This window comes from Gobius niger, assembly GCF_951799975.1.
Source record: "Gobius niger genome assembly, contig: SUPER_1_unloc_1, whole genome shotgun sequence".
Classification (NCBI taxonomy): domain Eukaryota; kingdom Metazoa; phylum Chordata; class Actinopteri; order Gobiiformes; family Gobiidae; genus Gobius; species Gobius niger.
Window position 1 is genome coordinate 25,773 of NW_027639333.1, and position 27,572 is coordinate 53,344.

Sequence of the window (27,572 nt, forward strand, 5' to 3'; positions counted from 1 at the left end):
ACACGAGAAAATCTACAGGAGCTGAAGTAAAGACGAAAAGAGATCATTTAAGTAACATCTCAATACTATTGTTAAATAAAAAACACATAAATGACAGTGCAATAAAAAATAAAAATTATATTGAATGAAAATAAATAAATGTCATCAGCTCAATTCTAATATAACGGCTCTTAAATGTGTCGAATACTTTACTTAAGGAAATGTACATGAGTAAATTAACTAATTACAAACCAATCTGCTGTGAAAAAAGCAAGAATGTTGAAGAAAATGCCTTGTACTCGTATCGGCGAGTACTTAAATCAAAGTACTCGTATCGGTTTTAGAAAAAGTGGTATCGGTGCCTCCCTAGTTATTTCTCTCACAAATTTGCTATTTTTTGTTTGTTTGAAAACCTCGTGAATTTGCAGCTCTGTCCTCACAGATGTGCGTGTACTCCTGATGTACTCCTGATGTTTGCGGATCGTTTATTGACATTTGCAGAAAAATCAACAGGAGGAAGTGAATGATCCGCGTGTTTTTTCATAGTAAAAGCACGCCCAGTTTTATCTGTGACGTTAGGGTGTCGCCAACAAACAAAAAAGTTACAAAAACGCCATAGAACACTTACAAGAAGGTGGCAAAAACTGGTTAAAAAAAGCAACAAAAAAAAGGCAAAAAAGCAGAAAAAAATGGCAAAAAAGCAGAGAAAAAAAATGGCAAAAAAGCAGAAAAAATAGTTAGATATGAAAAACAATTGTCAAAAAATATGAAAAAATAGTCCAAAAATATGAAAAAAATGTTTTAAAAATATGAAAAAAAATGTCAAAAATAATGAAAAAAATTGTTAAAAAATATGAAAAAAAATTGTCCAAAAATATGTAAAAAATGTTTTAAAAATATGAAAAAATAGTCAAAAAAGCAGAAAAAATAAGGAAAAAATAAGGAAAAAAAAGCAGAAAAAATATGAAAAAAATATGGAAAAAAATGTCCAAAAAGCAGAAAAAATGTTTACAAATATGAGAAAAAAATGTTAAAAAAGCAGAAAAAATAAGGAAAAAAAACAGGAAAAAAATTGTCCAAAAAAACTGGTCCCCCTCACCGCGTGACCCTAACGCGCCTCCGTACTCCTGATGTTTGCGGATCGTTTATTGACATTTGCAGAAAAATCAACAGGAGGAAGTGAATGATCCGCGTGTTTTCAGAGTAAAAGCTCGCTCAGTTTTATCTGTGACGTTGGGTGCCACGCGCTGACGTAGAGCAGTGGCGTCAGCGTCAGTTCAACGTCAGGAACGGTTTATATTCATCACATTAAAACCCGCGGACTCGGAGCGAAGTGACTGATCAGGGAAAGGCTCTTATTGTGAAGCGCGTGTCCGCAGGAAGCGCGGCTCGTGCGTGAGAGAGAGAGAGAGAGAGAGAGGGAGGGGGAGGAGCAGCATCCTCTTCCTCAGCATCAGGACCACACCGGGACCTGACCGGGACTGGACTCTCCGGGACCGGGGCCATGGACGAGTCGACGCGCGTGATCTACCATCTGGAGGACCAGCACACGCCCTACCTCGTGCGCATCGGCGTGCCCGCGCAGCGCGTGACCCTGCTGGACGTGAAGAACGCGCTGAACAAGCCGAGCGCGAGGTTCTTCTTCAGGTCCGAGGACCGGGACTTCGGGTCAGTGCGGGTTCAGTCCGGGTTCAGGTTTAATGATGAGGGTGATGATGGTGATGATGAGGAGGAGGAGGAAGGCCTGGATTACAGAGCACGTGACTCAGGGGAATATTTAATAACAACGTGCTGCCTTTGATCCTCCGCCCGTTACCGGAAACAGCTGCGGTCACGTGACATCACAACATTAGGAACCGGGCGTTCATGTCGGTTCTGCTTCAGTCCAGCTTTGTCTCCATGAAGCAGATGTTTCCTCTGACCATGCCCAGATGTTTCCTCTGATCATGCCCAGATGTTTCCTCTGATCATGCCCAGATGTTTCCTCTGATTTAACACTTAAAGGGGGTTTAATGCACAAAAAAATCCAGAATATGTTTTTTAGCCTCATGTTCTGTGTGAAGATGTTCACAGATGAACATCAGAGCCTTTAACCTCTTAACCCCCGCCGGAACCGAGCACATTTTCTCCAGTTCGGCTTTGCCCAAATCTAAAAGCTTCTTGAAGTGCACAAAGTGATGTAAACAAACAAAAAAGTTACAAACACGCCATAGAACACTTACAAGAACGTGGCAAAAACTGGTGAAAAATAAATAAATAAATAAAATAAAATGGTCAAAAAAGCAGAAAAAAAACTGGTCAAAAAAACAGGAAAAAAATGGTCAAAAAAGCAGAAAAAAACTGGTCAAAAAAGCAGGAAAAAAATGTCAAAAAAGCAGAAAAAAACTGGTCAAAAAGCAGAAAAAATTGTTAGAAAATATGAAAAACAATGTCAAAAAAGCAGGAAAAAAACTGGTCAAAAAAGCAGAAAAAAACTGGTCAAAAAAACTGAAAAAATGGTCAAAAAAGCAGAAAAAAAATGGTCAAAAAAGCAGAAAAAAAATGTCAAAAAAGCAGAAAAAAACTGGTCAAAATGGTCAAAAAGCAGAAAAAATTGTTAGAAAATATGAAAAAAAATGTCAAAAAAACACAAAAAAATTGTCAAAAGTATGAAAAAAATGGTCAAAAAAGCAACTAAAACCCAACAAAAAGCTGGAAAAATGCAACAAAAATGTGACGTGAACAGAGCAAAGAAAGTGTCACCGTGACAACGACGCACTCGCTTACAGACGAGGCACTAAGGCACAGACTGAACTCTCCAGTCAAGAAGTTTTCAGATTTGGGGAAAGCTGAACATTATAGCGGGAGTTAAGAGGTTAATGGAACAGGCCGGTGTGTTTCATACTGAGACATGTTCTTACCTTTGACGAGTTCATGTGTACCTGTCTGGTCGTCACGCGTGTCCTCAGTCACGTAAACACAGACGGCGTTAGCATTAGCCTCTCCTCCTCTATAGCGTTAGCATTAGCCTCTCCTCCTCTATAGTGTTAGCATTTAGCCTCTCCTCCTCTATAGTGTTAGCATTTAGCCTCTCCTCCTCTATAGCGTTAGCATTAGCCTCTCCTCCTCTATAGCGTTAGCATTAGCCTCTCCTCCTCTATAGCGTTAGCATTAGCCTCTCCTCCTCTATAGCGTTAGCATTAGCCTCTCCTCCTCTATAGCGTTAGCATTAGCCTCTCCTCCTCTATAGTGTTAGCATTTAGCCTCTCCTCCTCTATAGCGTTAGCATTAGCCTCTCCTCCTCTATAGCGTTAGCATTTAGCCTCTCCTCCTCTATAGCGTTAGCATTAGCCTCTCCTCCTCTATAGCGTTAGCATTTAGCCTCTCCTCCTCTATAGCGTTAGCATTTAGCCTCTCCCCCTCTATAGCGTTAGCATTAGCCTCTCCTCCTCTATAGCGTTAGCATTTAGCCTCTCCTCCTCTATAGCGTTAGCATTAGCCCCTCCTCCTCTATAGCGTTAGCATTTAGCCTCTCCTCCTCTATAGCGTTAGCATTAGCCCCTCCTCCTCTATAGTGTTAGCATTTGCCTCTGCTCCTCTATAGCGTTAGCATTAGCCTCTCCTCCTCTATAGCGTTAGCATTAGCCCCTCCTCCTCTATAGCGTTAGCATTAGCCTCTCCGCCTCTATAGCGTTAGCATTAGCCTCTCCTCCTCTATAGCGTTAGCATTTAGCCTCTCCTCCTCTATAGCGTTAGCATTTAGCCTCTCCCCCTCTATAGCGTTAGCATTAGCCTCTCCTCCTCTATAGCGTTAGCATTTAGCCTCTCCTCCTCTATAGCGTTAGCATTAGCCCCTCCTCCTCTATAGCGTTAGCATTTAGCCTCTCCTCCTCTATAGCGTTAGCATTAGCCCCTCCTCCTCTATAGTGTTAGCATTTGCCTCTGCTCCTCTATAGCGTTAGCATTAGCCTCTCCTCCTCTATAGCATTAGCATTTAGCCTCTATAGCTCCAACCCAGGTGAAGATAGAAGCGTTTTCCTGTTTAAATATGGTTACGTGATGAAGTATATTTACACAGAATTAAACATGTGGATTTTCTAAGTGGATAAAAAGGAACTATATTGTGAGGCGTAATAATACCAGGAGTACTTCGGCGTCCGCGCAGTAATATCTTCACTGAGCGGAGGCCGGCGTCCTCCTCTCACCTGTTCCTCTTCACTGGAGGAGATGTTTGTCACGTGATGATGTCATCGCTCAGACATTTACATGCTCCAACGTCCCCCATTGTCCCCACATTTCTGACACTGGAGAAGAACCTGGTCCTGTAGATGAGCAGATCTTCTGTCTGATGTTTATGTAACTGGTGGACGTGTGTGTGCAGGGTGGTGAAGGAGGAGATCAGCGACGATGGAGCCGCTCTGCCCTGCGTCAACGGCAGAGTTGTCTGCTGGGTGAGGAACCAACTCCATGTCCTTCTCTGTGTCTCAGCTCAGGTCCACATTAACTTCTGCTCTCCACATTCATCCTAAAGATCTGCTCATGTGTCTTTGTAGCCAGAGCAACAACATAAATTAAACCTTATTCAAGGTATTGGAGAAACATGGAGCTGGAGTTTAGGTTTTGAGGCGCTGGAGGAGCAGGTCAGAGCTGAACCTGCTCCAGAGGAACAGAGAAACATCCAGCGTAGCTTCACTCATACTGAAGGTGTTTCCTGCTGATCTTCTGACTCTGGTCCACAGCTCGTCGGAGCCGACTCGGTTCTGGATTTTAAAGGCTCAGACGTCATGTCTGTGGCCACGCCCACGAGCAGCACGGCCCCGCCCTTCGGCCTGACCCCGCCCCCTGCAGAGAGAACAGGAGGAATCGGCGACTCCAGACCCCCGTCCTTCCAGTGAGTCACGTGTTTAAGGCATGTTTAAGGCGTGTTTAAGGCGTGTTTAAGGCGTGTTTAAGACGTGTTTAAGGTGTGTTTAAGACGTGTTTAAGGGGTGTTTAAGACGTGTTTAAGGCGTGTTTAAGGCGTCTTTAACGCATGTTTAAGGTGTGTTTAAGACGTGTTTAAGGCGTGTTTAAGACGTGTTTAAGACGTGTTTAATGCGTGTATAAGGCGTGTTTAAGACGTGTTTAAGGCGTCTTTAACGCATGTTTAAGGTGTGTTTAAGACGTGTTTAAGGCGTGTTTAAGACGTGTTTAAGACGTGTTTAAGACGTGTTTAAGACGTGTTTAAGACGTGTTTAAGGCGTGTTTAAGGCGTGTTTAAGACGTGTTTAAGGCTTGTTTAAGACGTGTTTAAGACGTGTTTAAGGCGTGTTTAAGACGTGTTTAAGGCGTGTTTAAGACGTGTTTAAGGCGTGTTTAAGACGTGTTTAAGGCGTGTTTAAGGCGTGTTTAAGACATGTTTAAGACGTGTTTAAGGCGTGTTTAAGACGTGTTTAAGGCGTGTTTAAGACGTGTTTAAGGCGTGTTTAAGGCGTGTTTAAGGCGTCTTTAACGCATGTTTAAGGTGTGTTTAAGACGTGTTTAAGGCGTGTTTAAGACGTGTTTAAGACGTGTTTAAGACGTGTTTAAGACGTGTTTAAGACGTGTTTAAGGCGTGTTTAAGGCGTGTTTAAGACGTGTTTAAGGCGTGTTTAAGACGTGTTTAAGACGTGTTTAAGGCGTGTTTAAGGCGTGTTTAAGGCGTGTTTAAGACGTGTTTAAGACGTGTTTAAGACGTGTTTAAGACGTGTTTAAGGCGTGTTTAAGGCGTGTTTAAGGCGTGTTTAAGACGTGTTTAAGGCGTGTTTAAGACGTGTTTAAGGCGTGTTTAAGACGTGTTTAAGGCGTGTTTAAGGCGTGTTTAAGGCGTCTTTAACGCATGTTTAAGGTGTGTTTAAGACGTGTTTAAGGCGTGTTTAAGACGTGTTTAAGGCGTGTTTAAGGCGTGTTTAAGGCGTGTTTAAGACGTGTTTAAGGCGTGTTTAAGACGTGTTTAAGACGTGTTTAAGGCGTGTTTAAGACGTGTTTAAGACGTGTTTAAGGCGTCTTTAAGGCATGTTTAAGGTGTGTTTAAGACGTGTTTAAGGCGTGTTTAAGACGTGTTTAAGGCTTGTTTAAGGTGTGTTTAAGGTGTGTTTAAGGCGTGTTTAAGGCGTGTTTAAGGTGTGTTTAAGGCGTGTTTAAGGCGTGTTTAAGGCGTGTTTAAGGCGTGTTTAAGACGTGTTTAAGGCGTGTTTAAGACGTGTTTAAGACTTGTTTAAGGCGTGTTTAAGGCGTGTTTAAGACGTGTTTAAGACGTGTTTAAGGCGTGTTTAAGACGTGTTTAAGGCGTGTTTAAGACGTGTTTAAGGCGTGTTTAAGACGTGTTTAAGGCGTGTTTAAGGCGTGTTTAAGGCGTGTTTAAGACGTGTTTAAGGCGTGTTTAAGGCGTGTTTAAGGCGTGTTTAAGGCGTGTTTAAGACGTGTTTAAGGCGTGTTTAAGGCGTGTAAGGCGTGTTTAAGGCGTGTTTAAGACGTGTTTAAGGCGTGTTTAAGACGTGTTTAAGACGTGTTTAAGGCGTGTTTAAGGCGTGTAAGGCGTGTTTAAGGCGTGTTTAAGACGTGTTTAAGGCGTGTTTAAGGCGTGTTTAAGGCGTGTTTAAGGCGTGTTTAAGACGTGTTTAAGACGTGTTTAAGGTGTGTTTAAGACGTGTTTAAGGCGTGTTTAAGGCGTGTTTAAGGCGTGTTTAAGACGTGTTTAAGACGTGTTTAAGGCGTGTTTAAGGCGTGTTTAAGGCGCGTTTAAGACGTGTTTAAGGCGTGTTTAAGGCGTGTTTAAGACGCGTTTAAGGCGTGTTTAAGACGTGTTTAAGGCGTGTTTAAGGCGTGTTTAAGACGTGTTTAAGGCGTGTTTAAGGCGTGTTTAAGGCGTGTTTAAGGCGTGTTTAAGACGTGTTTAAGGCGTGTTTAAGGCGTGTTTAAGGCGTGTTTAAGGCGTGTTTAAGGCGTGTTTAAGGCGTGTTTAAGACGTGTTTAAGACGTGTTTAAGGCGTGTTTAAGGCGTGTTTAAGGCGTGTTTAAGGCGTGTTTAAGACGTGTTTAAGACGTGTTTAAGGCGTGTTTAAGGCGTGTTTAAGACGTGTTTAAGGCGTGTTTAAGGCGTGTTTAAGGCGTGTTTAAGACGTGTATAAGGCGTGTTTAAGGCGTGTTTAAGGCGTGTTTAAGACGTGTTTAAGACGTGTTTAAGGCGTGTTTAAGGCGTGTATAAGGCGTGTTTAAGACGTGTTTAAGGCGTGTCTAAGGCGTGTTTAAGGCGTGTTTAAGGCGTGTTTAAGGCGTGTTTAAGACGTGTTTAAGACGTGTTTAAGACGTGTTTAAGGCGTGTTTAAGGCGTGTTTAAGACGTGTTTAAGGCGTGTTTAAGACGTGTATAAGGCGTGTTTAAGGCGTGTTTAAGGCGTGTTTAAGACGTGTTTAAGACGTGTTTAAGACGTGTTTAAGGCGTGTCTAAGGCGTGTTTAAGGCGTGTTTAAGGCGTGTTTAAGGCGTGTTTAAGACGTGTTTAAGACGTGTTTAAGACGTGTTTAAGGCGTGTTTAAGGCGTGTTTAAGACGTGTTTAAGGCGTGTTTAAGACGTGTATAAGGCGTGTTTAAGGCGTGTTTAAGGCGTGTTTAAGACGTGTTTAAGACGTGTTTAAGACGTGTTTAAGGCGTGTTTAAGGCGTGTTTAAGACGTGTTTAAGGCGTGTTTAAGGCGTGTTTAAGGCGTGTTTAAGGCGTGTTTAAGGCGTGTTTAAGACGTGTTTAAGGCGTGTTCAAGACGTGTTTAAGGCGTGTTTAAGGCGTGTTTAAGGCGTGTTTAAGGCGTGTTTAAGGCGTGTTTAAGGCGTGTTTAAGACGTGTTTAAGGCGTGTTTAAGGCGTGTTTAAGGCGTGTAAGACGTGTTTAAGGCGTGTTTAAGACGTGTTTAAGGCGTGTTTAAGGCGTGTTTAAGGCGTGTTTAAGACGTGTTTAAGACGTGTTTAAGGCGTGTTTAAGGCGTGTTTAAGACGTGTTTAAGACGTGTTTAAGGCGTGTTTAAGGCGTGTTTAAGACATGTTTAAGACGTGTATAAGACGTGTTTAAGGCGTGTAAGACGTGTTTAAGGCGTGTTTAAGACGTGTTTAAGGCGTGTTTAAGGCGTGTTTAAGGCGTGTTTAAGACGTGTTTAAGACGTGTATAAGACGTGTTTAATGCGTGTATAAGGCGTGTTTAAGACGTGTTTAAGACGTGTTTAAGGCGTGTTTAAGGCGTGTTTAAGGCGTGTTTAAGACGTGTTTAAGGCGTGTTTAAGGCGTGTTTAAGGCGTGTTTAAGACGTGTTTAAGGCGTGTTCAAGACGTGTTTAAGGCGTGTTTAAGGCGTGTTTAAGGCGTGTTTAAGGCGTGTTTAAGACGTGTTTAAGACGTGTTTAAGACGTGTTTAAGACGTGTTTAAGACGTGTTTAAGACGTGTTTAAGGCGTGTCTAAGGCGTGTTTAAGGCGTGTTTAAGGCGTGTTTAAGGCGTGTTTAAGACGTGGTTAAGGCGTGTTTAAGGCGTGTTTAAGGCGTGTTTAAGGCGTGTTTAAGGCGTGTTTAAGGCGTGTTTAAGGCGTGTTCAAGACGTGTTTAAGGCGTGTTTAAGACGTGTTCAAGACGTGTTTAAGGCGTGTTTAAGGCGTGTTTAAGACGTGTTTAAGGCGTGTTTAAGACGTGGTTAAGGCGTGTTTAAGGTGTGTTTAAGGCGTGTTTAAGGCGTGTTTAAGGCGTGTTTAAGACGTGTTTAAGGCGTGTTTAAGACATGTTTAAGACGTGTTTAAGGCGTGTTTAAGACGTGGTTAAGGCGTGTTTAAGACGTGTTTAAGGCGTGTTTAAGACATGTTTAAGACGTGTTTAAGGCGTGTTTAAGACGTGTTTAAGGCGTGTTTAAGGCGTGTTTAAGACGTGGTTAAGACGTGTTTAAGACGTGTTTAAGACGTGTTTAAGGCGTGTTTAAGGCGTGTTTAAGACGTTTTTAAGGCGTGTTTAAGACGTGTTTAAGACGTGTTTAAGACGTGTTTAAGACGTGTTTAAGACGTGTTTAAGACGTGTTTAAGACGTGTTTAAGGCGTGTTTAAGGCGTGTCTAAGGCGTGTTTAAGGCGTGTTTAAGGCGTGTTTAAGGTGTGGTTAAGGCGTGTTTAAGGCGTGTTTAAGGCGTGTTTAAGGCGTGTTTAAGACGTGTTTAAGACGTGTTTAAGACGTGTTTAAGACGTGTTTAAGGCGTGTTTAAGGCGTGTCTAAGGCGTGTCTAAGGCGTGTTTAAGGCGTGTTTAAGGCGTGTTTTTAGACGTGTTTAAGACGTGTTTAAGACGTGTTTAAGACGTGTTTAAGACGTGTTTAAGACGTGTTTAAGGCGTGTCTAAGGCGTGTTTAAGGCGTGTTTAAGGCGTGTTTAAGGCGTGTTTAAGACGTGGTTAAGGCGTGTTTAAGGCGTGTTTAAGGCGTGTTTAAGGCGTGTTTAAGGCGTGTTTAAGGCGTGTTCAAGACGTGTTTAAGGCGTGTTTAAGACGTGTTCAAGACGTGTTTAAGGCGTGTTTAAGGCGTGTTTAAGGCGTGTTTAAGACGTGTTTAAGGCGTGTTTAAGACGTGTTTAAGGCGTGTTCAAGACGTGTTTAAGGCGTGTTTAAGACGTGTTCAAGACGTGTTTAAGGTGTGTTTAAGGCGTGTTTAAGGCGTGTTTAAGGCGTGTTTAAGGCGTGTTTAAGACGTGGTTAAGGCGTGTTTAAGGCGTGTTTAAGACGTGTTTAAGGCGTGTTTAAGGCGTGTTTAAGACGTGTTTAAGGCGTGTTTAAGGCGTGTTTAAGACGTGTTTAAGGCGTGTTTAAGACGTGTTTAAGGCGTGTTTAAGGCGTGTTTAAGGCGTGTTTAAGACGTGTTTAAGACGTGTTTAAGGTGTGTTTAAGGCGTGTTTAAGGCGTGTTTAAGGCGTGTTTAAGGCGTGTTTAAGACGTGGTTAAGGCGTGTTTAAGGCGTGTTTAAGGCGTGTTTAAGACGTGTTTAAGGCGTGTTTAAGACGTGTTTAAGACGTGTTTAAGGCGTGTCTAAGGCGTGTTTAAGGCGTGTTTAAGGCGTGTTTAAGGCGTGTTTAAGGCGTGTTTAAGGCGTGTAAGACGTGTTTAAGGCGTGTTTAAGACGTGTTTAAGGCGTGTTTAAGGTGTGTTTAAGACGTGTTTAAGGCGTGTTTAAGGCGTGTTTAAGGCGTGTTTAAGGCGTGTTTAAGACGTGTTTAAGGCGTGTTTAAGGTGTGTTTAAGACGTGTTTAAGGCGTGTTTAAGGCGTGTTTAAGGCGTGTTTAAGGCGTGTAAGACGTGTTTAAGGCGTGTTTAAGACGTGTTTAAGGCGTGTTTAAGGCGTGTTTAAGGCGTGTTTAAGACGTGTTTAAGGCGTGTTTAAGGCGTGTTTAAGACGTGTTTAAGGCGTGTTTAAGGCGTGTTTAAGGCGTGTTTAAGACGTGTTTAAGGCGTGTTTAAGGCGTGTTTAAGGCGTGTTTAAGGCGTGTTTAAGACGTGTTTAAGGCGTGCTTAAGACGTGTTTAAGGCGTGTTTAAGACGTGTTTAAGGCGTGTTTAAGGCGTGTTTAAGGCGTGTTTAAGGCGTGTTTAAGACGTGTTTAAGGCGTGTTTAAGACGTGTTTAAGGCGTGTTTAAGACGTGTTTAAGGCGTGTTTAAGGCGTGTTTAAGGCGTGTTTAAGGCGTGTTTAAGGCGTGTTTAAGACGTGTTTAAGGCGTGTTTAAGACGTGTTTAAGACGTGTTTAAGACGTGTTTAAGACGTGTTTAAGGCGTGTTTAAGGCGTGTTTAAGGCGTGTTTAAGACGTGTTTAAGGCGTGTTTAAGGCGTGTTTAAGGCGTGTTTAAGACGTGGTTAAGGCGTGTTTAAGGCGTGTTTAAGGCGTGTTTAAGGCGTGTTTAAGGCGTGTTTAAGACGTGTTTAAGGCGTGTTTAAGGCGTGTTTAAGGCGTGTTTAAGACGTGTTTAAGACGTGTTTAAGACGTGTTTAAGGCGTGTTTAAGACGTGTTTAAGGCGTGTTTAAGGCGTGTTTAAGGCGTGTTTAAGGCGTGTTTAAGGCGTGTTTAAGGCGTGTTTAAGACGTGTTTAAGGCGTGTTTAAGGCGTGTTTAAGACGTGTTTAAGGCGTGTTTAAGGCGTGTTTAAGGCGTGTTTAAGACGTGTTTAAGGCGTGTTTAAGGCGTGTTTAAGGCGTGTTTAAGGCGTGTTTAAGACGTGTTTAAGGCGTGTTTAAGACGTGTTTAAGGCGTGTTTAAGGCGTGTTTAAGGCGTGTTTAAGACGTGTTTAAGGCGTGTTTAAGGCGTGTTTAAGGCGTGTTTAAGGCGTGTTTAAGGCGTGTTTAAGGCGTGTTTAAGGCGTGTTTAAGGCGTGTTTAAGACGTGTTTAAGGCGTGTTTAAGATGTGTTTAAGGCGTGTTTAAGGCGTGTTTAAGGCGTGTTTAAGACGTGTTTAAGGCGTGTTTAAGACGTGTTTAAGACGTGTTTAAGACGTGTTTAAGTCGTGTTTAAGGCGTGTTTAAGGCGTGTTTAAGGCGTGTTTAAGCGTGTTTAAGGCGTGTTTAAGGCGTGTTTAAGGCGTGTTTAAGGCGTGTTTAAGACGTGTTTAAGACGTGTTTAAGACGTGTTTAAGTCGTGTTTAAGGCGTGTTTAAGGCGTGTTTAAGGCGTGTTTAAGCGTGTTTAAGACGTGTTTAAGACGTGTTTAAGACGTGTTTAAGACGTGTTTAAGGCGTGTTTAAGACGTGTTTAAGGCGTGTTTAAGACGTGTTTAAGGCGTGTTTAAGGCGTGTTTAAGGCGTGTTTAAGACGTGTTTAAGACGTGTTTAAGGCGTGTTTAAGGCTTGTTTAAGGCGTGTTTAAGACGTGTTTAAGACGTGTTTAAGGCGTGTTTAAGGCGTGTTTAAATGTGTTTTTCAGTGCGCTCCAGGAGGACGCCGCCGGACACGCCCATCGCCACAAACCGTCCCATCGCCATCGAGGGGCGGGACCCCGAGACAGTTCGTCCAATCCGCAGCAGAGCAGCGAACTGGAGACCACCAGCTTCTGCTCTTCGCCGGACTCTGGGGGAAGGTCAGGAACCAAAACATGCACAACGGGAACCCAGCCTCTGCATGTATAAGAGGAACATGGATCCAAAACATGTACAATAGGACACACCCCCAAAACATGTACAACAGGAACACACCCCTAAAACATGTACAATAGGAACACACCCCTAAAACATGTACAATAGGAACACACCCCTAAAACATGTACAACAGGAACACACACCTAAAACATGTACAATAGGAACACACCCCTAAAACATGTACAATAGGAACACACCCCTAAAACATGTACAATAGGAACACACCCCTAAAACATGTACAATAGGAACACACCCCTAAAACATGTACAATAGGAACACACCCCTAAAACATGTACAACAGGAACACACACCTAAAACATGTACAATAGGAACACACCCCTAAAACATGTACAACAGGAACACACACCTAAAACATGTACAATAGAAAACCCCCAAAACATGTACAATAGGAACACACACCTAAAACATGTACAATAGAAACAACCCAAAACATGTACAATAGGAACACACACCTAAAACATGTACAATAAAAAAACCAAAACATGTACAATAGGAACACACACCTAAAACATGTACAATAAAAAAAACAAAACATGTACAATAGGAACACACACCTAAAACATGTACAATAGAAAAAACCCAAAACATGTACAATAGGAACACACACCTAAAACATGTACAATAGAAAAAACCCAAAACATGTACAATAGGAACACACACCTAAAACATGTACAATAAAAAAACCAAAACATGTACAATAGGAACACACACCTAAAACATGTACAATAAAAAACCAAAACATGTACAATAGGAACACACACCTAAAACATGTACAATAGAAAAAACCCAAAACATGTACAATAGGAACACACACCTAAAACATGTACAATAGAAAAAACCCAAAACATGTACAAGAGGAACACACACCTAAAACATGTACAATAAAAAAACCAAAACATGCACAATGGGAAACCAGCCTCTGCATGTATAAGACGGACCTGGACCCAAAACATGTACAATAGGAACACACACCTAAAACATGTACAATCGAAAACCTCCAAAACATGTACAATAGGAACACACACCTAAAACATGTACAATAGGAACACACACCTAAAACATGTACAATAAAAAACAAAACATGTACAATAGAAACCTCCCTCAGCATGTATAACGGGAACTGAGACTGTCCTGTGTGTCTGAGTCCTGCAGGGGGCGCCGCTCTGACCCTGTGTGTCTGAGTCCTGCATGGGGCGCCGCTCTGACCCTGTGTGTCTGAGTCCTGCAGGGGGCGCCGCTCTGACCCTGTGTGTCTGAGTCCTGCAGGGGGCGCCGCTCTGACCCTGTGTGTGTGAGTCCTGCAGGGGGCGCCGCTCTGACCCTGTGTGTCTGAGTCCTGCAGGGGGCGCCGCTCTGACCCTGTGTGTCTGAGTCCTGCAGGGGGCGCCGCTCTGACCCTGTGTGTGTGAGTCCTGCAGGGGGCGCCGCTCTGACCCTGTGTGTCTGAGCCTGCAGGGGGCGCCGCTCTGACCCTGTGTGTCTGAGTCCTGCAGGGGGCGCCGCTCTGACCCTGTGTGTGTGAGTCCTGCAGGGGGCGCCGCTCTGACCCTGTGTGTCTGCGTCCTGCAGGGGGCGCCGCTCTGACCCTGTGTGTGTGAGTCCTGCAGGGGGCGCCGCTCTGACCCTGTGTGTGTGAGTCCTGCAGGGGGCGCCGCTCTGACCCTGTGTGTCTGCGTCCTGCAGGGGGCGCCGCTCTGACCCTGTGTGTGTGAGTCCTGCAGGGGGCGCCGCTCTGACCCTGTGTGTCTGAGTCCTGCAGGGGGCGCCACTCTGACCCTGTGTGTCTGAGTCCTGCAGGGGGCGCCGCTCTGACCCTGTGTGTCTGAGTCCTGCAGGGGGCGCCGCTCTGACCCTGTGTGTCTGAGTCCTGCAGGGGGCGCCGCTCTGACCCTGTGTGTCTGAGTCCTGCAGGGGGCGCCGCTCTGACCCTGTCTGTCTGAGTCCTGCAGGGGGCGCCGCTCTGACCCTGTGTGTGTGAGTCCTGCAGGGGGCGCCGCTCTGACCCTGTGTGTCTGCGTCCTGCAGGGGGCGCCGCTCTGACCCTGTGTGTGTGAGTCCTGCAGGGGGCGCCGCTCTGACCCTGTCTGTGTGAGTCCTGCAGGGGGCGCCGCTCTGACCCTGTCTGTGTGAGTCCTGCAGGGGGCGCCGCTCTGACCCTGTGTGTCTGCGTCCTGCAGGGGGCGCCGCTCTGACCCTGTGTGTGTGAGTCCTGCAGGGGGCGCCGCTCTGACCCTGTGTGTCTGAGTCCTGCAGGGGGCGCCGCTCTGACCCGCTTTATTCAAACCCTGCACTTTTGTTCTTCAATATGTGAAACGCCTCGAGCTGCGACTTCTTCTGCTCCAGAAACTCCCTTTACCACAGGCTCCGCCCCCAAAGAATATATAGGACTGACCGGGACTAAACCGGGACTAAACCGGGACTAAACAAGGACTAAACAAGGATTTAACCGGGACTAAACCGGGACTAAACAAGGATTTAACCGGGACTAAACCGGGACTAAACCAGGACTAAACCGGGACTAAACCGGGACTAAACCGGGACTGAACCGGGACTAAAGCGGGACTTAACCGGGTCTAAACCAGGACTTAACCGGGACTTAACTGGGACTAAACCAGGACTTAACCAGGACTAAACCGGGATTTAACTGGGACTAAACCAGGACTAAACTGGGACTAAACCAGGACTTAACCGGGATTTAACTGGGACTAAACCAGGACTAAACTGGGACTAAACCAGGACTTAACCGGGATTTAACTGGGACTAAACCAGGACTAAACTGGGACTAAACCAGGACTTAACCAGGATTTAACTGGGACTAAACTAGGACTAAACAAGGACTAAACCAGGACTTGACCAGGACTTAACCAGGTCTAAACCAGGCCTTAACCAGGACTTAACCGGGACTAAACCAGGACTTAACCAGGTCTAAACCAGGACTAAACCAGGACTAAACCAGAGGCAGAATCTTCTTTTTTTCAGTCTTTTGGATGTTTGTATTTTCCTCTTGGATTAAGCCTGAAAGTGAGTTTTATAAATTTCTTGTGTATAATTGTTTTAATGATGTTTATACTACTGCAGGTATTTGTACTGCAGGTATTTATATTCCTGCAGGTATTTGTACTGCAGGTATTTATACTGCGTTTCATTTGCACTCAGGATCAGTCCTGACGACGACTGAGCGGAACGTTTTAACTGTGGGCGTTTCCTCCTGAGATAATAATATAATACAACGTATAATAAATAATAATGTCACTTCCTGTTCCTGTGATGTCACTCAGGTTCAGCCAATCAGAGCAGAGCAGCTCGTCTCCACGACTGTTCCGGCGTCAGCGGCGGCGCCATCGCAAACCGAAGACTCAGCAGCCTATGGAGAAGGTACAGAACGCGCTAATAAACATGCTAACAAACATACGATCATGCTAACAGCCTATGGAGAAGGTACAGAACACGCTAATAAACATGCTAACAGCCTATGGAGAAGGTACAGAACACGCTAATAAACATGCTAACAGCCTATGGAGAAGGTACACAACACGCTAATAAACATACGATCATGCTAACAGCCTATGGAGAAGGTACAGAACATGCTAATAAACATACGATCATGCTAGCAGCCTATGGAGAAGGTACAGAACACGCTAATAAGCATACGATCATGCTAACAGCCTATGGAGAAGGTACAGAACATGCTAATACATATACGATCATGCTAACAGCCTATGGAGAAGGTACAGAACACGCTAATAAACATACGATCATGCTAACAGCCTATGGAGAAGGTACAGAACATGCTAATAAGCATACGATCATGCTAACAGCCTATGGAGAAGGTACAGAACATGCTAATAAGCATACGATCATGCTAACAGCCTATGGAGAAGGTGCAGAACACGCTAATAAACATATGATCATGCTAACAGCCTATGGAGAAGGTACAGAACATGCTAATAAACATGCTAACAGCCTATGGAGAAGGTACAGAACATGCTAATAAACATACGATCATGCTAACAGCCTATGGAGAAGGTACAGTACATGCTAATAATTCTCGTGCTTGTGCAGTCCGTGTCTCTGAGCAGCGTGACAGTAGCGTGACAGTGGCGTGACAGTAGCGTGACAGTAGCGTGTTCTTGTGCAGTCGGTGTCTCTGAGCAGCGTGACAGTAGCGTGACAGTAGCATGACAGTAGCGTGTTCTTGTGCAGTCGGTGTCTCTGAGCAGCGTGACCGACTCCACCATGTCTCTGAACATCACCACAGTCACTCTCAACATGGGTGAGTTACAAACGTGTCACATGTTCATTCGTCTGAAGGCCACACGCTTCTTCATGCACATACGTGTGGACTTTCAGAGCGGTACAACTTCCTGGGCATCAGTATCCTGGGGCAGAGCACGGAGCGCGGGGACGGCGGCATTTACATCGGCTCCATCATGAAGGGCGGGGCCGTGGCGGCGGACGGGCGGATCCAGCCGGGAGACATGTTACTGCAGGTACTTGTACTGCAGGTACTTATACTGCTGGTATTTATACTGCAGGTACTTATACTGCAGGTACTTATACTGCAGGTACTTGTACTGCAGGTACTTATACTGCAGGTACTTGTACTGCAGGTACTTATACTGCAGGTACTTATACTGCAGGTACTTGTACTGCAGGTACTTATACTGCAGGTATTTATACTGCAGGTACTTATACTGCAGGTACTTGTACTGCAGGTACTTATACTGCAGGTACTTATACTGCAGGTACTTGTACTGCAGGTACTTATACTGCAGGTACTTATACTGGAGGTATTTATACTGGAGGTATTTATACTCCTAGAGCTGGTATCTACAAGGTAATATTGAATTGGATATTTGGAAGAAATGCACATTTACAATATTGCATGCATAAAATGTAGAAAAATGGGGGAAATTAAAAAAAAAAATAGTGAATAAAACATTTATAATAGGGAAAAATTGGGAAATAATGTGAAAGAAAATTTGAAGATATTTGGAGACATGTATAAACAAATATGTAGGAAAATAATATATGGGGAATAAATGTGAAAGATTAGGGGAAATTGAGAAATAGTAGGGAAAATTTGAGGAAAATTTGGAGAAAAACATTGGGAAAATATGGAGGGAGAATTGGAAAATAATAGGTAAAATTATGTGAAAAAAATGGGTGAAAATTGAAAAAAAAAAAAACATTGGGAAAAAGTGGAGGAAAATAATAGGAAATAAATATGAAAGAATTGGGGCGAAATTGGGAAATAATATTGAACATTTAGGAAAAAATGGGGAAAAACATTGGGGGAAAAATTGTAGAATAATTGGGTAAAACAGTTGAATAAATGTGGAAAAAACTTGGGGGAGAATTTAAAAATAATAGGGAAAATTTGAGGAAAATCTGAAGAAAAACATTGGGAAAATATGGAGGAAGAATTGGAAAATGATAGGAAAAATTCTGTGGAAAAAAATGGGTGAAAATTGGAGAAAAATGGGGAATAAATGTGAAAGAGTTGGGGCGAAATTGGGAAATAATATTGAACATTCAGGAAAAAATGGGAAATAATGTGAAAGAAAATTTGAAGATATTTGGAAACATGTATAAACAAATATGGAGGAAAATAATATATGGGGAATAAATGTGAAAGATTAGGGGAAATTGAGAAATAGTAGGGAAAATTTGAGGAAAATTTGGAGAAAAACATTGGGAAAATATGGAGAAAGAATTGGAAAATAATAGGAAAAATTATGTGAAAAAAACGGGTGAAAATTGAAAAAAAAATGGAGGCAAATAATAGGGAATAAAAATGAAAGAATTGGGGCGAAATTGGGAAATAATATTGAACATTTAGGAAAAAATGGGGAAAAACATTGGGAAAAAATCGTAGAATAATGAGTAAAACATTTGAATAAATGAGGAAAAAAATATTGTTTTTGTGGAAATGGCCCAGCTCTCATGGACCTGTGCTCCTCCTTATGTGGAACAGCGCCCCCTGGTGGCCGTGTGACCGCTCCTTTAGCTGCTGTTTATTTCTGTGTCCAGGTGAACGACATAAACTTCGAGAACATGACGAACGACGACGCGGTGAAGGTTCTGAGGGACGTGGTTCACAACCCGGGGTGAGCGGTCCACACAGTGCTTGTATGTAAATGTTGAGGCTGTTGTGACGTCATGTGCATGTCCCCCCCCAGGCCCATCACTCTGACCGTGGCCAAGTGCTGGGACCCGAGCCCCCGCAGCTGCTTCACTCTGCCGCCCAGTGAGTAACGCTGGGTCATATTTATCCGGGCTGGGGACCTGGTGCTGAGAGACTGTGTGTTTCAGGTGAACCAGTGAGACCCATCGACCCCGCGGCCTGGGTGTGTCACACGGCGGCCATGACGGGTCGCCTCACCCCCCACTACTGTGAGTATGATACTGCAAATATACTGCAAATATACTACTGTTAATATACTGCTGTAAATATACTACTGTAAGTGTACTACTGTGAGTATGATACTGCAAATATACTGCAAATATACTACTGTTAATATACTACTGTGAGTATAATACTGCAAATATACTACTGTGAGTATAATACTGCAAATATACTACTGTTAATATACTACTGTAAATATACTACTGTGAGTATAATACTGTTAATATAATACTGTAGGTGTAATACTGCAAATATACTGCTGTGAGTATAATACTGCAAATATACTACTGTGAGTATAATACTGTTAATATACTACTGCAAGTGTAATACTGCAAATATACTACTGTGAGTATGATACTGCAAATATACTACTGTGAGTATGATACTGCAAATATACTACTGTAAGTATAATACTGCAAATATACTACTGTTAATATACTACTGTAAATATACTACTGTGAGTATAATACTGTTAATATAATACTGTAGGTGTAATACTGCAAATATATTACTGTGAGTATAATACTGCAAATATACTGCAAATATACTACTGTTAATATACTACTGTAAATATACTACTGTGAGTATAATACTGCAAATATACTACTGTGAGTATAATACTGCAAATATACTACTGTAAGTATAATACTGCAAATATACTACTGTAAGTATAATACTGCAAATATACTACTGTGAGTATAATACTGCAAATATACTACTGTAAGTATAATACTGCAAATATACTACTGTGAGTATAATACTGCAAATATACTACTGTAAGTATAATACTGCAAATATACTACTGTTAATATACTACTGTAAATATAAACTACTGTAAATATAAAATACTGTAAATATAAACTACTGTTAATGTAAACTACTGTTAATATAAAATATTGTAAATATAAAATACTGTAAATATAAACTACTTTTAATGTAAACTACTGTTAATATAAAATACTGTAAATATAAACTACTGTTGATATAAACTACTGTAAAAATAAATTACTGTTAATAAACTACTGTTAATATAAACTACTGTTAATATAAACTACTGTTAATATAGTACTGTAAATATAAACTACGGTTAATATAAACTACTGTTATTATAAACTACTGTAAATATAAATTACTGTTAATAAACGACTGTAAATATAAATTACTGTTAATAAACTACTGTAAATATAAATTACTGTTAATAAACTACTGTTAATATAAACTACTGTAAATATAAAATACTGTTATAATAAACTACTGTTAATATAAACTACTGTTAATATAAACTACTGTAAATATAAACTACTGTAAATATAAAATACTGTTAATATAAACTACTGTTAATATAAACTACTGTAAATATAAAATACTGTTATAATAAACTACTGTTAATATACTACTGTTAAAATAAACTACTGTAAATATAAACTACTGTTAATATAAACTACTGTAAATATAAAATACTGTAAATATAAACTACTGTAAATATAAACTACTGTTAATATAAACTACTGTTAAAATAAACTACTGTAAATATAAACTACTGTAAATATAAACTACTGTAAATATAAACTACTGTAAATATAAACTACTGTTAATATAAACTACTGTAAATATAAACTACTGTAAATATAAACTACTGTTAATATAAACTACTGTTATAATAAACTACTGTTAATATACTACTGTTAATATAAACTACTGTTAATATAAACTACTGTTAATATAAAATACTGTTATAATAAACTACTGTTAATATAAACTACTGTTAATATAAACTACTGTAAATATAAACGACTGTAAATATAAACTATTGTTAATATAAACTACTGTTAATATAAAATATTGTAAATATAAACTACTGTAAATATAAACTACTGTAAATATAAACAACTGTAAATATAAACTATTGTTAATATAAACTACTGTAAATATAAAATACTGTAAATATAAAATACTGTTAATATACTACTGTAAATATAAACTACGGTTAAAATAAACTACTGTTAATATAAACTAGTGTTAATATAAACTACTGTTTATATAAACTACTGTAAATATAGACTACTGTAAATATAACCTACTGTTAATATAAAGTACTGTAAATATACTACTGTAAATATATTATATAAATATAAACTACTGTAATAAGTATACTCTTTAATCTACACAACTGTACATAATCCTGTTAATATAATAGTTTATTCAAGATCCGTCTAACTGACCCTAACGAGCCCCTGCGTTGCAGCGGTCCACGAGGAAACCCCTCTGAACATTCACAGTGACATCACTGCAGTCGTCGCGGCGATGGCCAATCACAGATCAGGACTGGAGGTCCGTGACCGACTGTGGCTGAAGATCACCATCCACAACGCCTTCATCGGTGAGTATCAGTATCATCATCATCATCATCATCATCATCATCATCATCACTATCATCACTATCATCATCACCATCATCATCACTATCATCACTATCATCACTATCATCACTATCATCACTATCATCACTATTATCACTATCATCATCACTATCATCATCATCACTATCATCATCATCACCATCCACAACGCCTTCATCGGTGAGTAATGAGTATCATCATCATCATCATCATCACTATCATCACTATTATCACCATCCACAAGGCCTTCATCGGTGAGTATCAGTATCAGTATCATCATCATCACTATCATCATCATCACTATCATCACTATTATCACCATCCACAATGCCTTCATCGGTGAGTAATGAGTATCATCATCATCACTATCATTATCATCACCATCATCATCACTATCATCACTATCATCACTATTATCACTATCATCATCATCATCATCATCATCACCATCATCACCATTACCATCCACAACGACTTCATCGGTTTCTGTGATTGTAATATTTTCCCATTAGAATAAAGTGGGATGTTCTGGTCGTCGCTACGGCAACACCGTGAAATACATGGCCTGGGCTTGATTGACTCTTTTGATTGAAACGACCAAATGGAATTTTGCACCGGATTATTTACATTTTTGTAAAACTAAAACTTTTTACTCTCCATAGGGGGCACTATTTACCGATCAACATGTTGTTTTTGTTCATTTTATTCTCTTGGTTTGAGAGATTTGAGAGATAAATGATTGATTATTTGACCTGTTATGTCATTGTATATAACACTGAATAAACCAAACCCAGAGTAAAGTCCGGTCTGTGTCCGGTCTGTGTCCAGGCTCGGACGTGGTGGACTGGCTGTTCCGGAACGTGGAGGGATTCTGCGATCGACGCGAAGCTCGAAAATACGCCTCGAACCTGCTCCAGTCGGGCTTCATCCGCCACACGGTCAGCAAGCTGACCTTCTCCGAGCAGTGCTACTACACCTTCGGCGACGTCTGCTCCGGTGAGGACGGGTTAGGCACGCTTTGGTTTAGTCCTTTCTCATCAACTAATCCTGGTCCTGGTCCAGAGCTGGGTCTGCTGACGCTGGAGGAGCCGGAAGAGTCTCGTGTGGCGGAGCCGGAGCCGTGCGCCGTGCCCCACCCCTACAGCGCCCCCCAGAGGCTGCAGCCCCCGAACAGAGGCACGGGCAGCCACCACAGCCGCGGTAACGCCCAAATACGGTCATTCCACCACAGCCGCGGTAACGCCCAAATACGGTCATTCCACCACAGCCGCGGTAACGCCCAAATACGGTCATTCCACCACAGCCGCGGTAACGCCCAAATACGGTCATTCCACCACAGCCGCTGTAACGCCCAAATACGGTCATTTCACCACAGCCGCGGTAACGCCCAAATACGGTCATTCCACCACAGCCGCTGTAACGCCCAAATATGGTCATTTTGTCACAATAGTTCAGCTCTGTCTAACTTGTATATTTACCACTTCCCACTTGGAAAAATGGAGCCGCTTGAACTGGTAATTACAACTTGGAAAACAACTCGGAAACCTGAAGACTGCTACGAGTTCATATAGAGATGAAGACAGTGATGGCGCCCCCCAGTGGAGCAGCGATGCTAATGATAAAACTGTAACAAAACCACTGATCAGTGACGTTAACGTTACTTTAGTCACAGCTTCAACATAACGTTCTGTCGCATGATTGTGATTAGATCTGGTTTGAAGAAACGTTCATATAACGTTAGCATCGTCTGAGCTAACTGTTGTAGCATTAGGAGATACAACTTCAATCACCTGGAACTGAAGTCGTAACTGGTAAATTTCAAGTGGGAAAAATACCAGTTGGGGGGGGGTATTATGCAAAATTGACTTTTTCCAGCTTTCCATCATGTTATTCTGTCACTCCCTCATTAAAAACATGGCTGAAGTGTTGCCTTGGCACATTCACGTATTTTTGAGTAATCTGTAAAAACTCTGATGGCGGCCATTTTAGGGATAGGTTGCAGAATCCCCCCTCTTTAAAGCGACGTGAAGCTCAGGCCCAGACCTTCTCAGTTGTCGATGTTTCTGAAGCCGCTGTTTTCAGTCACAGTGAAGAGAGTGAAATGTGGGAGACGTCGAGTTACATAAAACACGCCATATCTCTGTTTCTAGAAAAAACCTGTGATATGATCAAAACTAGCCTCTGTTTAGCTTAGATTCGTAGATTTAAAGAGGGGGTGTTCTGCTTTTGTCAGTCCCATAGCACCAGTCTATATCACACTACAATGATGACAAACCTTCTGTTGGTCTGTAAATGCAGTAAATCAGAATAACTGCCTTGTATAAAATGTCTCTCTCAAAATGGCTGTAGTGAATGTCTTGAAATAGGCCTCTGTCTCTTTAAGAACCTCTGAGCCTTTAGACACGCCCCCTCCACACGCTGTCTGTGGCATCAGTGGGTTCTGCTGAGGAGCAGTGGTTGGTTACTCGGCTGGTGACGAAAGCTCGGAGGCGTCTCCAGGAGGTGGGGGCGTTCCTAGGAGGACTCAGGCAAACCTATCCCTAAAATGGCCGCCATCAGAGTTTTTACAGATTACTCAGAAATACGTGAATGTGCCAAGGCAACACTTCAGCCATGTTTTTAATGAGGGAATGACATAATAACATGATGGAAAGCTTGAAAAAGTCAATTTTGCAGAATACCCGCCCCTTTACGTCGGTCTGTTTTTGCTCCGCCTCCGTTTCCGGCGTCGTGTTTAAGTCCCGGTTTTTTCTCTCGTCACAGGAAGCGGCGGCGGCCCCGGGTCGAACCGCAGCGAGCCGCGCAAAGACGACGACGTGGACCAATCACAGCAGAGAGCGGCTCAGAGCCCGCCCCCCGCCTCCAGGCAGTCCTTCCGACTGGCCGTGGGAAACCCCAGCGAGTTCTTCGTGGACGTCATGTGATCGGACTCTGAGGAGGCGTCGCTACGACAGAATTATTCAAATGACTTTTAAAAAAAAAACGTTTTAAATTATATTATTGTATTTAAACATTTTCTTTATTATGAATCTATTTAATTATTTATTAATATTTATTGTTTAATTATTATTTTTTTTATATTTCAATTAAAAAAATATATCTTTTATTGTTTAAATGATTTTTATCTGATTCAAGTTGCTTTAAAGCCAGTTGAATAATTCCGCGGAGCATTTAAAGGCACACGGCGGAACGTTCCAGGTCTTCTTCTGCTTCTTCGTACAGGAGTCGTGTGGGACTTCATGTGGGACGGCGCCTCCACTGGACACGGCTGGTACTGCATTCATAAACTCGTCCGACTCTGAACAAACACCGTTCGACGTTTAAAGTCGATTCCAAACTCGAGCAAAAGCTGCTTCTCGGGGGCACAGGCGACCCAGGCGGCCATCTTCTTCACCCCGTGAGGTCTGCCCTCTTCAAAATGGCCGCCTGGACGTTACTTTGGAGCAGGACTTTCCCTGGTCGTCGTCCTTCGAGGAGCTTTGGACATGTGTAAATATTCACATCAGGAGTGGAGGCTGTACGGCTAACGGCTAAAGGCTAAAGGCTAACGGCTAAAGCTAAAGGGACCAAAGTGTTTCGATGGAACAGAATGAACCTGTTTGGAAGCGGCTCCTGCTTAGGAACATCTGTGAGGAACCTTTAACGTCCTCAGACTGTGGTTCCATTTGAGTGTTTTATGATTTGTGTTTGTGCAATCACGAATAAACGCTGTCACTGTGTCCTCGAGCAACACACTTCTTTCTCAAGAGAGTCCCATCCCACAGCGAGGACCCTATTGTGCATGTTGTAGAGAGAGAGAGATAGTTTAACCCCTTAACTCCCGCCTGAACCGAGAGCATTTTCTCCAGTTTGGCTTTACCCCAATCCAAAAGCTTCTGGAAAAAAGGTGAGAAAATGGCAACAAAACTGAGACGAAAACAATGATGAAGATGTGACAAAAAAGTGAGAAAACATGGATGAAAAATATGACAAAATATGACAAAAAAAGTGACAAAAATTTGATTAAAATCGGATAAAAAATTGATAAAAAAATGACAAAAAAAATTACGAAAATTTGACAAAAAATGAAAAAAAATGTAAGAAAAAATTGACGAAAAAATGACAAAAATGAGATTAAAATTTGCCAAAAAAATGACAAAAAAATGATAAAAATTTGACAAAAAATGGCAAAAAATTACAAAAAATTGACACAAAAAAAATGACAAAAATGTGACAAGAAATGACAAAAATTTTATGAAAATTTGACCAAAAAAACTAAAAAAAATTAAAAAAGACAAAAAAAAATTACAAAAATGAGTTGAATACCCAACAAAAAAATGATGGAAAAAAATCTGATGACGTGAGGAAAAAGATCCTCTCGGTTCAGGCGGGAGTTAAGAGGTTAAAGCTTCCCAAAGTAATGTAACTTTTTCATTGTGTTCATGATTTTTTTTTAAATCTTTTTTTGTTTGTTTTTTTCATCCTTTTTTCCGTTGCTTTTTTGACTATATTTGGCCGTTTTTTCGTTGCATTTTCGTCACGTTTTTTGTCGCTCTTCTGTGGCTTTTTTGCTGCTTTTTCATCGCTCTTTAGCCGTGCGTTTTTGTCGCCCTTTTCGAGAAGCTTTTAGATTTGGGTAAAGCCAAAAAAACAAAATATTATTATTATTTAGTTTTTATTGTATTATTATTACTGTTATCAGTTTGTTTGATTTGATTGCATCTACTCTGCTGTTTTCTGTTCTATTTTTCTTGGACATTTGAGGACCCACATGAAAACGAGATGATTCATCTCTTGGGGCTGATCCTCTAATAAAATGTTCATAAATAAATAAATAAATAAAAATGTGCTCGGTTAAGGCGTGAGTTAAGAGGTTAACCTCTTAACTCACGCCTTAACTGAGAGCATTTTCTCCAGTTCGGCTTTACCTCAATCCAAAAGCTTCTGGAAAAAAGGTGAGAAAATAGCAATAAATCTGAGACGAAAACAATGATGGAAATGTGACAAAAAAGTGGCAAAAATGTCACAAGAAATTGACAAAAATTTGACACAAATTTGACAAAAAAATGACAAAAATGTAACAAAAAAATGTAACAAAAAAATGACAAAAAATTGACACAAATGTGACAAAAATGTGACAAAAAAATGACAAAAATGTAACAAAAAAATGACAAAAATGTTACAAAAAAATGACAAAAAATTTACACAAATGTGACAAAAAAGACAAAAATTTGACAGAAAAATGACAAAAATGTGACAAAAATGTGACAAAAAAATGACAAAAATGTGACAAAAATGTGACAAAAAAATGACAAAAATGCGACAAAAATGTGACAAAAAAATGACAAAAATGTGACAAAAAAATGACAAAAATGTGACAAAAATGTGACAAAAATGTGACAAAAATGTGACAAAAATGTGACAAAAAAATGACAAAAAAATGACAAAAAAGCTACAAAAATGAGTTGAAAACCCAACAAAAAGATGATGGAAAACAACCTGATGACGTGAGGAAAAAGATCCTCTCGGTTCAGGCGGGAGTTAAGAGGTTAAACTGTGAGTCCCCGCCCACACGCCGCAGTCCTCCTCGCGGCCGCGCGGGGGCGCAGCAGCTCCCTCTCTCCTTCCTCCATCTTGGCTCTTCCTTCCTCCTGCGGCCGCGGCGAGGACACGCACGCACACACACACGCACACACACGCACACACACCGGGGCTCCGGCTCTGCCCGCCGCCGTGCCCGCTCTGACGAGGCCTCTCCGCGGTCAGCACGGGCCTCTCCTCCCGGTAAGAGCCTCCGGTCCCGGGGCGGGCGGCCGTGAAGTGTCCGCAGTGCAGCAGCGCGGCGGCTCCGCAGAACCCCGGCCGCGGAACGACGCTTTCTGCCTCGAGCCGCGGGGATCTGCGCGGCCGCGGCGCTTCTCCTCACGGTTATCTGATCCCACTCAGCTCCGCGTCGCCGTTTTCGGTTCGGCGGGTGTGAAAACGCGCCCGTGTCAGGATTATTCCCGTGCCCCCCCCGCGCGCTCACACCGCTCCCTTTTGTTTTGATGCTTGTTATTGTCGTCGTGTCGCGGAACAGAGGTCAGAGCGGCGCGTTTTTTCACGTCGCTCCTCACGTTTCGCGGTTATAAAAAGCAACGACAGAATCACGGCTAAAGATGACGTTTCGGCTGCGTTACGGGTTTTGTCGGTGTAGCGTGACTGCGGTCGGAAACGCGTGAGAAAAACAAGGAAGAAGCGTTTTTGTGTCGGGCTTAGCTTTCAAATGAGGCGTGACCCTGGCCTGTAGGCTGGGACTGGAGCGTCGGGGGGACTTCGCGCTACACGTGGATGCCAAACATGTCGGTATTTGTGAATGAAGAAGCGGGAAAGACGTGGGACCATGTGACTTCAGATCAAACGTTCCGATTATCGAGAATTGGCGGCGTTTCCAGCTCGACTTGGCTTGACTTCCCGTCGCTGAGGTGAATTATTGACGGTTTTCATGTTGTGTGTGTTTCAGGCGTCGCCACCAGGGGGAGCCGCCCCGGGAGGAAGTGACGTCACGGGTCGAGCGGCTGTGGTTTTTTTAGGTTTTGATTTTTGTTTCATCGACGGAAAAATCTGAACCTAAAGAAAACACGGACGCCACGGCAACCGGCGCGGACGCCACGGCAAC

The 27,572-nt window shown here is 42.1% G+C and overlaps 1 protein-coding gene across 1 annotated transcript; it reads left to right on the forward strand.

Annotated features, from left to right (window-relative positions):
- The first annotated feature begins 1,392 nt into the window (after positions 1 to 1,392).
- Positions 1,393 to 23,968, forward strand: LOC306981193 (segment polarity protein dishevelled homolog DVL-3-like). The gene is made up of 14 exons (XM_079583041.1): positions 1,393 to 1,647; positions 4,340 to 4,409; positions 4,698 to 4,849; positions 11,896 to 12,048; positions 15,406 to 15,502; positions 16,331 to 16,400; positions 16,478 to 16,617; positions 18,161 to 18,237; positions 18,310 to 18,377; positions 18,443 to 18,523; positions 20,782 to 20,916; positions 21,764 to 21,931; positions 21,998 to 22,135; positions 23,699 to 23,968. The coding sequence occupies exons 1-14, from the start codon at positions 1,484 to 1,486 to the stop codon at positions 23,857 to 23,859; spliced, it is 1,674 nt and encodes a 557-aa protein (XP_079439167.1). The 5' UTR covers positions 1,393 to 1,483; the 3' UTR covers positions 23,860 to 23,968.
- The last annotated feature ends 3,604 nt before the right edge of the window (positions 23,969 to 27,572 follow it).

Bases quoted from the DNA above. Each gene is read 5' to 3' on its own strand.
- LOC306981193 (XM_079583041.1), top strand. From the start codon at position 1,484: ATGGACGAGTCGACGCGCGTGATCTACCATCTGGAGGACCAGCACACG. The intron at 4,850-11,895 runs GTGAGTCACGTG...TGTGTTTTTCAG, and splicing joins TCCAGACCCCCGTCCTTCCA to TGCGCTCCAGGAGGACGCCG. The intron at 16,618-18,160 runs GTACTTGTACTG...TTCTGTGTCCAG, and splicing joins CGGGAGACATGTTACTGCAG to GTGAACGACATAAACTTCGA.